Source organism: Malurus melanocephalus, unplaced genomic scaffold (assembly GCF_030028575.1).
Source record: "Malurus melanocephalus ecotype Western Australia unplaced genomic scaffold, MMel_1.1 scaffold_53, whole genome shotgun sequence".
NCBI lineage: Eukaryota > Metazoa > Chordata > Aves > Passeriformes > Maluridae > Malurus > Malurus melanocephalus.
In genome coordinates, this window is record NW_026623285.1 from 2993419 (window position 1) to 3004584 (window position 11166).

General features: G+C 42.3%; 1 protein-coding gene across 1 annotated transcript in view; it reads right to left on the minus strand.

Annotated features, from left to right (window-relative positions):
• Nucleotides 1–226: 226 nt before the first annotated feature.
• COLQ (collagen like tail subunit of asymmetric acetylcholinesterase) overlaps nt 227–11166 on the minus strand; it is a 39104-nt gene continuing 28164 nt past the window's right edge. The window contains exons 12-17 of the mRNA XM_057365527.1: nt 11094–11166; nt 9175–9314; nt 6360–6479; nt 5653–5773; nt 3333–3435; nt 227–1352 (exon numbers count right to left, since the gene is read on the minus strand). The exon at nt 11094–11166 is cut by the window's right edge and continues 1 nt beyond it. Of these exons, the coding sequence (XP_057221510.1) occupies nt 1283–1352; nt 3333–3435; nt 5653–5773; nt 6360–6479; nt 9175–9314; nt 11094–11166 (627 nt within the window). The 3' untranslated portion in view covers nt 227–1282. The remainder of the gene's footprint in view (nt 1353–3332; nt 3436–5652; nt 5774–6359; nt 6480–9174; nt 9315–11093) is intronic.

Sequence of the window (11166 nt, forward strand, 5' to 3'; positions counted from 1 at the left end):
CCTGAATTCCCCACATTCTTTGCTTCATTATCTGTTACAGACTCTTTGTCACATAACATTTAATATGATTTCCACATGAAATTTGCTCTTTGCTGCTTKCTAATAAATAATCATACAACTACCCTGACTCCAATCAGAGCTGATATAGCCAAGTGAACTTTCCAAAAAACAAAAGCACATGTACATTGCACAGCRTGATGGAGCATCCATAAACACGCTRCTCCAAGGTCTGATTTATGGTAATGCAAAAGTGGGCACATTCACTGGGGTACACAGTGGTGGAAATAAGTGGGAGAGGGGGATGGAGGACAGGGTATAACTGGTAATTGACTGGTGATGGTCGGGTGGACAAAGGGTTGCCAATGTAAAGACCTTCCARTGTGGACACCAGAGTGAAGATACCGTGTGCATGGCCATGGTTTCCAGCAGGGAACCGATGCTGTCCCAACTCCTTGGAGTCACTCAGAGCCCAGCCAGCTCAGCACAGAGGAGAAAAATACAGAAATATGTTCCTTCTTTATCTTCCCTCCTTGTTTGATTTTCTCCTGGGAGAGAACTTCTTGGCTATTTCACAGTTTATTTGTCCAGTTTGTCCTTTGTGGTGTTTTTTTGCAGGCCTCCTGTAACTGCTTGTAGTGCACAGACACACACAGACAACACCTTCACCTGAGGGTGAAGTTAACCAGCTTATTTGGCTGATTTGCTGATTCTGAAAGAACTTTTACTCCTTTGACTGATGAAGGAGCATCGGTAACCTTACTGTTGCTGAAGTAATTTCTTGTGGATACAACACTTGCTAAATTCACATTGTAATAAAAGAGAAAATCCCTCTAAACACCGCATCCAAGATCCTCCTTGTGTTTATGCTGAGAAAGGTTAAAGACAAAACCCCTGAAGAGATTACATTGGGGTTTAACAGTGCTAAGTCGAGGTAATTGTTACACGGTATTCCTGGTTAATGAAATTCGGCATTCCTGGTTAATGAAACTCGGCTTCCAGTAGTTTGATGTTGCTTTTGTGATGGAGAGCAAGTTGCCATCTGCAGCCACCTGAAAGTGTCACTGGCACACACTAACATTTATTTCTCTATTAAGACAGGRTGCAATGGTCCTATTTTTCCCTATCTGACGAACTTATAAAAAAAAAAAAAAATCTCTCAAAATGGCCATCAGCAGCATGACGTGTCTTTGTTTTCACAGAGCTGGGTGGGTGTTTTTTTTGTCCCAGTCCTTCCTGGATAGGTGACAGTGTAGCACCTAGCACCCGCTACACCTCCGCTCGCTCATGTGAAGTATCGACATTGTGTGGAGTCAATGTAGCAGTAAGAAGTGCATCGCAATTTTCCATAAGACCTAAAATAAAAAAGAGAATATCTCAGTTTCAAAGCAGGGTATAGTTCACAATATATGGTTTCTGGATCTAACTCTCCGTAGGAGTGAACAACATCAGAATATGCAGATACTGCAGCAACATATGGGAAATAAAACAGGAGGGCAATTTTCATCAGTGCTTCACTGTGTTCTGCTCTGTCAGCAAAACAGGAGTCAAGGAGAATCTATGAGTGAAGACTTAACTCCCAGTAATGTCAATTTAAAAAAAATAAAATCCCTATTGGCATCAGGACATGATGAATACTTCATGGGGGTGGGTGCAAAAGGCCCTGGCGCCCACCCACGRGAGCTGTGGAACGAAATATCTGAGGCTCTGAGTTAAGTGTTCTGCCAGTTACTCCCAATAGCTTCAGCAGGCACGACTGTGCCTGTCCTTTAACTTATTTTTCATGTACTTGAAATAATGAAAGGGACACATCTGAACCTTTAAAATTAAAAGAAAAAAAAAGAAGTAAATTGAAGGCTCCTTGCAAAATAAGGAAAAACAGAAATTTTGTCTTTCTACTGACTTAAATTGAGCTGCAGTGACTGTGTACTGAAGACCTGACCAGAGATGTTAATAAGAATTTAAATGAGTTTTTTATTGCTGGCATATGTCTAAGTGAATAACCCATGTACAGCATCAAGCTTACGCAGCTTTAAAACTGTCCTTGGGTAACCCACATTCTCAGACCAACATAAAATCTGAAGAGAAGGTGTGTGAAATAGGAGGAGGGATCTGTGGGCTGGAAAGAGTAAAAAATGGGAAAATCTACTGCAGCAGAGCTCTCTGAGGAAAGGTTACTTTGGGGTAAGACTGCCATGCTTACATACTCAGCCCACTTAACTCATGATTCACAGCTTTTTCTTTAGTTTGGCAGATAATTTGCAGACTACACACAAAATAAAAGATCTCAGTTGCTATTCACAACTTGAATATACATGCAAAGTGAARTGTATAAAATTTTCCTCAAGCTTTTGTGGCACTATCTTTGGCACCAAACTTCAGACTTTTAGAAGGGAATAGTTTTCACAGAAGWAAAGAATATGAAGATGAATTCTCTGCAAAATGTTTCAGATTTGTCAGGTTTACTGGTCTGGATTTTAGTAATCTCTTACACCAGAAGTGCTCCAACAATTACAGCTGAGGGATTAGCRCAGCACTATTTACAAAGACATCCTGTGGTTTCTTATTCCTGTCAATTAGCACATTATTGTTCCCTGAATGATGAGGGCTCTGCACGTAATTTAATTTGCAAATTAAACGTTTCCTGTTAGCCAGTAACAATACCTGACAGCTAAATAGAGGTGCTGCTGTTGGAGGCGAAACGCYGAGCAGGGGAAGCTTCCTGAACAAAGGCAAGGAAGACAATTCAACAATAAGCAGATGTTTCAAATGAAGGACATTACCAAGCAGATGCATGGCTCTGCATCTGCTGTGAATGAATTTCCTGAGCTTTGGAAAAGCTGACAGATGACTGCTTGATTAAGAAGCACATACATCCCTGGAGTACCCCTTAACGGGAAGGGCAGCAGGGTACAAACTCTGATTTGTGCGTTGTGGCTTTTTTCCTTCAGTGTGATCATCTTCTCACGGTCTTTCCCTCCCTTCTTATGTTATGGGTGGACATTGATGAAACCAAATGAGGAAATCTCGGCAAGAAATGGGCAAACACGGGTCTGCGTGGCCTTCATTAATTTTGTGCAGTATGGAGCATGTACTTCTCACTGAGAAATGAGATTTAGCCCTTAAAGTCAATGATATGCAGAAATAATTTGATAGACACTTTCTTCCCCGATACTTGCAGGGGTCCCAGTGGAACAATGTTTAAGTGGGTGAGGTTACTCTGTTTTAAAGCAGGCGAGGAGAAAAAAGAAAGGAAAAACACACAAAAAGCCCACATAAACAAACAAACCGACCCAAACCCCACCAAACCGAAGTGAAGAGCCCCTCTTACACACCCGGGAAGGTATGTTCTACATGTCAAATATCCAAAATCCATCCCATCGCAGTCTTCAACACCCTCGTGCTTGTAGCCATCTCCGCAGTAAGCWCGGCGGCACCCTAGAGAAAAGGAGAGGAAGGAATACTTTCAAGGCACTTCATATGTAAAAGAAAAATTAAAAGTAAGTGGAACTAGATTTTTAAGGGTTAAGCATAAAACAAGATATTTTGGGGAGGGCACTCTGTAAGAACTGTCTAAAAAGGAGCAGTATTCTTCACTAAAAAGGATGTGGTTTTTTAGCCTAATTTCAATGACCGAGGGAAAGAATGGATAAATACTAAAAATGATTACTACAGAATCACTAATTACAACAGCATTTATTCTAAAAATTATTATTACCATGGATAATTACTGTCAAAATGAGATAAAGGAAACACCAAATACAGTTAACATAAATGATTCAGGTAGGTCTCAATCTCAAAAAATGTACTCTTAGGTCATTAAGTGGTTTGAATTTCCAACCTAGACCTTTACCCAATTCTTCACAATATCTATGTTAGTCTGCTGTGAGTTTCTACACATGAAGGGAATTATGCAGCCTGACTATAAAAAAGAAATTAAAAGTATGTAATGGCTGCCAAAAACATGTTTTTCCCACTGCTGACTCCTAGTGACTTGAGCATGAGTGGGACTTGTGACATTTTTTCATGGTGACTGGCACATAGGCTGCAGTAGTTTGTGGGTTTGTTTGCTATTTTAGCAGCTGGACTTTGATTTTGATGTCTTCAGCATATGGAAAATGACTTTATAACATGAACAAACTCATTTAGTTAAAATCCCTCTATCATCTTCTGAGAGAATACATTGGTGTTAAGCAAAGGATTAGACATCCAGGAACAGGGAGTTTAAAAGAGGCTAAAATGTTTTATTTACAAATAGGAAACAATTAATTAATTGCACCAAGGATGAATTTGTCAAAAACTGATGCTTCTAAGACCAACAAGCCTATTTTACAATTAAATCAATTCARTGTTTGGTTAACCTTTTTTTTTTGGTTCAATCACAGGAGAAGAATGATGCCAATGTTCTCATTTCCAAGTAACTCAATGATCACCCCTTGGGTCACATCAGWGTCAGAAATCAATATATGKCAAGGCCTCCRTTKACCTGAAGCTTTGCCCAGATCATARCACRGAGAACAYGATGTGCCCTCAGACACACAGTGTGCRATTTTGCAGGCATTAGAACTAATGAACATTATTTTCCTGCATAGTTGTTCCCCGTGGATGATAACAAATTCTAATTGAATCATTTTCTCATGTCTGGAGACAGGAGAGATCCTGCTGTCTCTCTGGAGTACGCTGCAGTCAGGCRAACTTAGACAGGCTTTAATGTGTTTGTGTCCCTACACCTGTGGAGACTGAATTGCCTTTGAAATCTCTTTCCTGTTGTCATKGAGAAGTTGGCTGGGATTGGTAAATTGTAAGGGGAAGGATGGTGATGGACAGGTGGATGGAGAAACTCATGTAGGGAATAGCTGCAGACACCCCATTTTCAGAGGTAGGCTGAAAAATGGAGGGATATATAAAGGAAAAATTGCATTTTCAGTGTTGGCTGATACTATTCTGAAATGTGAARAAGCATCCCTTTGCTAGGAACAGCAGAGCACCAAACCCACTGTGTGGAGATGGTGTGGTGCTGTGCTCTGGGGAAGGATTCAAGCTGTAAAAATAACTGAGAGGGAGAAGTGAAGGTTGTCGCAGCTGCTCGAATGCTTATATGCTCTTTGCTATCCACAACCAGCAAAATGGGAGGAAAAGTTTGTAGACATGAATCAAAAGTTGTATAAACCTAACAGTGAAGGTAGCAGGTTGACACCTTCCCTATGCAAGTGAATAACAAAACGCCAAGTAGTGTTTCTGGACTCAGGATCTGCTTTACCATAAGAAACAGCTCCAGTGCCTATCCAAGGGCTGTGCTGCATGGCAAAGCTGTGCTACAGCTCTTAGACAGAGAGCTGGCAGCCCTCTGGAAAGGGGTGTGTGTAACCCAGCTGCTGGCTGTGGCCCCCAAAATGCAGTGGTTTGGCTGTGACTCAGAAGGATGCACAGAGGTGCTGTTGTCACCTCTGCCCTGCGCTGTCCTGTCCCGTCCACATGCGAGAATGCCTCAGTGTTCACCCTGCGGCCACTGTGCCTCCCTTTCCCTGTGCCTGACCTGATCCACAAACCACACAAGCTCTCCTTGTGTGATTTAGACAGCAGASTACCTTGTTGGAACAAGGGTTCCAACCTTCCCCAGCAGAAAGAAGCYGCTCCTGCTGCCCCATAACTCACTTATGCAGTCATCGGTCACAACCGCGTTGCCRTCGTCGCACTCCTCCCCATCCTGCACGATCCCGTCTCCACAGGTACCCCCATCCTCGAAGCGGAAATCCACGGGGTAGAAAGGGGTGAGCTGGCCAAGCAAGAACACAGTGGTCACTGAACCAGACCAGGAGCAGCCTGGTGGAGGGCTGTGGGGGGCAGATCCCACAACCGGGTTTTTATGTCCTGTTTTTTTTGTGGGTTTATACACAGAGAGTTCATACAGAGTCTGATCCAAAGTCCGGTAGACACAAGAATGTTCCTACTGCTGATTTCAGCAGGACTCATCTTAGCTCCTTGAAGCAATACATGAGTTTGGTTTGCAGGGTTTTTGTTCTGCAACTTCGTACCCTGGTGAGTTTTGCCTTATTTAGCATGAAATGAAAACTCCCTTTACTGCCATAATTCCCCAAACTCTGATCTAGTTTGTTCAGCAGTGGAACCTGGTTCACAGGAGGTTAGCAAAACCTGCAACGCTTCTGAGATAATGTCTCAGTAATTATAACCCCTGTGAACAAAATTCACAGAATTATGTGAAGTTATGGTAGTGTTAAAAAACGAGCTTTTCCCCCATTTGCTTAATTTATTCTGTATGACACCTGAAGTACAGAAGTATGTTCTGTATTCCAAAATGAAACACACTCACGAGTTTTCTGAGACCACAGTCATATTTTCACCTGGACTGGGAGCCATCCAAAGGTATCCTTGAAATACAAAGACCTCTGATCTCTTCTAAAAGCTAAGGCATTTTCAGTGTTTAACCGGTCCAATTCTTCTTGGTTATTCACCACAAAAATCTGGGGCACAGAGAAAGAGGTGACTGGTAACCTTCTCAAGAAGTTTTTTAGATTGTCACAGAATCTAGTTTTGCCATATGTATCTTCAAATAGGTAAATAATTACACAGAAAAATGGTTTGGTTGTCTTCAGAAATAGATGAGGTGAGAACCTACACCCATGGAAAGAATGGCACTTCCTGAGCACCCAACTATGGCTCCAACTGCCCCCGTTTTGAAATGCACATCCACAGGTAAAAATCATGCAAATACTGGTGCACAGTCACYGCTGAGAACTGTCTGATGTTTAAATGGCTTGATGCTGAAACAATTGCGRAATCTATATAGGCATAAGTGCTTTTTGTGGATTGACTATAACCTTTTGGGCATGTTTGTGGCYACAAAATAAATAATGCATGGCTCAAAACAACCTTCTCCTAATTTTTACCGCTTTGTGCTTTGTTTTGATTTAATTGGCATTAAAATGCATGTTTCTTTATATGCATATATTTTGGTCTAAAGCCAAGGCTTCAATTAAACTGAAAAAAAAAAGAATTAGTTAAAAATGGAAAAATTAAGACAAGCTGCTCTCTTACCCATTTTTTTAATGTCTCGGCCACTGRAATTGGATGTAAGAGGCATTAGGAAATAATCTCTTCCTTCAGCAGCTTAATCAATTTAATTTTTGCAAGATTCAAGCCATTTTTAAATTAAGAAAAAGCAAATGGAGTGCTCCTGAGCAAAATGGATTTAGGGCTGASTCTAATTCTCACCAGCATAAACAGAATTGGCTCTTTTCAAAACAGGTTACCCTGAAGTTTTTACATTGCAGAATATTCCCATGACCCTGGACAAAGGCCAATTTCATTAATGAAGCATTGAATAAAAATGCCTTCAGCTTGAATGAAAGGAAGCAAAGAAATAGGAAGCCAGCACAGACCTGATTCTGTAATTGTGTTCAGGAGCTCATGGCCCAGCCCCAGAACTTCAATTTCCCTTGAAATCAATAGCGAAACAGTGCTGTCTCTAACTGTTACAGATACCAGCCTTTGAAATTGCACAAGGTTTAAAAAAATTGAATGAATCTTAGCCACCAGTGACAGAAAAAAAAGGGAATTGTTTCCCAGCCTGTGGCACGGGAGGAGCTGCTGAGYGCACAGGGGTGGCACTGAGGATGTGTTTCTTTGGCAAACCAGGGGCCAAGGCACAGAGCACCAGCTCTGGATCTTTTCCATGTGCAGCTATAGAAGAGTTTTCAAGTGGTTCAGGACAGGCTTCAAAGCTGCTGCTTGGGGATCTGAACAGGATAAACAATATTTAAGCTCCTGCTGCTCTGGGAGTGCCCCACTTCAGAGCCAAGCCTTGCCTTTTTGCCATCCCACATTCCTGGCAACAAAATAGTGCTTGACCATCGTGAAATGAGGGTTCATAGTGATAGCCAAACATGGTATTTTAGATAATTACACTCTTATTACTATTTTTTAAGATCTCATATGAAACTGTGCCTGCTGGAGAAGGAGGGTAATGAGACCTACGCATGATATTGTGAGCCTTCTGCCTCTTTCTATGAGTCCTCCAGGCTGCAAAATACATGATAGCTTTTTTTTTTTGCACGCAGTGTGATGTGATATCCACCCTTATTTCAGCATGTCCTTGTCTCMCCATTGTGTTTCAAAAACAACAGGAGTTTTTTTTTTCTATCGCAGCACAGCCAGGGATGAGCGAGCAGCTGACCGAGCTGACAAGAATTTCAACACACTCGTGCAAGAGACTGAGCTCAGTGACCCGGTTTAATGGGCGGTGCTGTGAGCGTGTCCCTTTACACCSTAACAGCTTTCTGACAAGGTGACAATGGGGCTTTAACAAAGCTAATTGCTGCTTATTGACATTTAGAGACAACCAGACACCGCCCCGTTTCCTTTTGCAGGAGTGGAGTGGCTGGGCTGTGCTGGCACCCAGCAGCAAAGGAGCATCRTCATTGCTAAGTGCTACAATGCACAGAATAGTAGGGCAGAGCCCAGCAGAAGGAAAAAAAATACATAAAGGGTATTTACAAAGCTCAAAGGAATCAGAGATGAAAAATTGCTCGGCCACTTCTCACCAATGCCTTGTTCTTCAAAGTATTTTGTCCAATTTGCTCCTAAAAATGTTTTCAAGGCTAGAGATGGAAATTAGCAACATAATGTGTATTTCTGTAGACAGGAGCCCAGACAGCTGATTCCCATGGTTTGTGGAAATTCCTGTTTGGTTCAAGGYTGAGGGTCTGTGCTTTGGTAGAAAGTTCTTATTGTATAAGTGAAATGCTTGATCTCAATATTCAATTATGAAATCAGTCTTAARGAAGCCCCAAACAAACAAGAAAGGAATGCTTACTTTACTGGCGAACCTGAAATGTATTTTGATTTAGTGAAATAAAAAGAACAGATTATATATGTGCAGTGGTAGGTGAAAGAGAACATTCTCAGGMTTGAAAAGTGTTTCCAAACACGTTCTACCATACTGATGTTCTGAAACAGCTGCATTTCAGCACATCAATCACACAACAAGCTGTGAGACCAAACTCTTTTGCACCAGCTAGGTCTCAGAGGTTTTGGGTACTAGAAATMACACATTGCCCACATATCTTCCTATTAAATAAAAAATATTAGTGAGTACAACACCTCTTCTAAAAAAGCACTTAAGAGCTGCTCGTATTCCCTCTCAGCAAACCTGCTTACCGCGGGAACTTTTGGGTAGCCGTGTCCAAACACAGAGTCCTCATATGATGGGTTACTCATTTGCTGTGGGGTTCTGCAGAGACATCTCCCTGGAGGCCCTGGAAGTCCTCTTTCTCCCTTTGGTCCTATTGCAAATTGCCCTAGGAAGCAGAGAACCGGGTTGCTTTGTTACGAAGTTACTGCACAAAATACAAACACAGCCTTAGTGGGAAAAGCACGACTCAGGTGGAAATATTGCATTTACCCAAATTTTCAGATTGGCACATCTCCCACCAAATCCACTGGGAACTAAAGGGAGGTATTACCAGAACCACTAATTCCAGTACTTCAGGAGAAAGGTGTAAGTTTGTACCACAGTCATGTAATTTCAGATCGCCTTTTGAATTTTTCTACCAGTTTTACACAGGAAGAGAGAGACCATTTGCTCAGAATTAGTGCCAGCCTGTTTGAGGCTACAGAAATTCGGGGCGGGATGAGCACACAGATCACTCTACAGCCCTTACACAGCAAGTTTTGTAGAGTCARCCTCTCTACACATCCACAGCACATCAAACTTGTGCATTTGTACAACCACTTGAGCAATGCTGTTTCTCAGCTTTCTGTACAGCAAAARTCCAACTAAAAATACAGGAGTTTAAAAATATTTTTTAATTAAACATTGAAAGAAAGTACTGCTTTTTGACTTTCAGACTTTGGCAAGGATGCACTGCTCTGCAGATTTAGACCATGAGCCAATATGCTCTCACTGCAAGCAATGGCGTCAGTACAGAAATGTCCTTTAGGATCAGAATTTATATTCTAGAGGAAAAAGATTAACAACCCTGACACATAAACTTTCTGTGGCTGGAATAAAGCCTTTAAAAAGTAATCTCAAGTTCCTGGCTGCCTTCCCATCAGCATGGTGAAAATTCTGCCTTCTGAAAGCTTCCAGCTAATTTACTCAAGCAGAGATGCTTCTTAATGGGAGACATGAGACACATGAAGAATGAAGCTGTGTCCAGCTTTACAGATGTTCCATTTCCACACCACCACAGGAAGAGACCTCCTGTCCACTAATGCAAGGAAGGGAAGAAAAAGGGAAAGCAAAATGGAAGGGGACATTGAACAAATTGACTGCAGCACAAAGAGCTGTTGTACATTTGAAGCAAGAGTGAGGTTTTGCTTTTCAGATACTTCAGTGCAAATACATCCAGGGTGAGAATCCCCACCTGAGGGTTCACTGCCACTGTGCATTTGGGTCATGCATTGTCCTTCATGTCCATGTTTGGACCCACAAGCTGACCAGGGTTTGTGTGCRTGCTCAGCTCTGAGGCTGTACAATTATTGGTCACTGCAAGGTTTTTCTCGTGATTTCAGCAGCACACACAATTACATTGAGTATGGATCTCAAGCACTTCATTACACAGAGAGTTTTTCTCTGTTGCTCTTTTTTCTCCTCTGAATCCTATTCCTTTCCCTTCTCTTCCTTTCTTTCCTTAATGTCACWGTAACTTGAATCTCACCTGTTTTCCCCTTGCAGAGCTGCACAGAGTGAGCACGTCCTGGCTGATTAGAAATCACAGTTTTTCACTGTAAGCCAGGATATCTGGACCAGCAGATCTTTGATGATGGAGATTACCTAGTCTGTCTGAGGCTGCCAGATGGCTTTTCATTGTCCCCATSTACACAAACCCCTCAGGGACCACTGAGGCTTGATTTGAAACATCAGAAGCCATAAAGCAGCCTTTAATGTAGGGCATGAAGTCCTTATAATGGACAAGGATGAGCTGCCTTCAGGAGAAATCCTCTCCTTGCCATCAGTGGAGAAGCCAACCAAGCCCTGCAGCACTTTCTGCAGAGGAGCCCATGTGTTCCTGATGAGTCAGGAGGGGCTGGGGAGCAGGGACACTCCTTGGGACATCACCTCACCCTCTGCTTACCCAACCCTGAYGGTCCAGGGGGCCCTGGCTGGCCAACAGGACCAGGTCTACCAGGTGGGCCCATGACACCCGC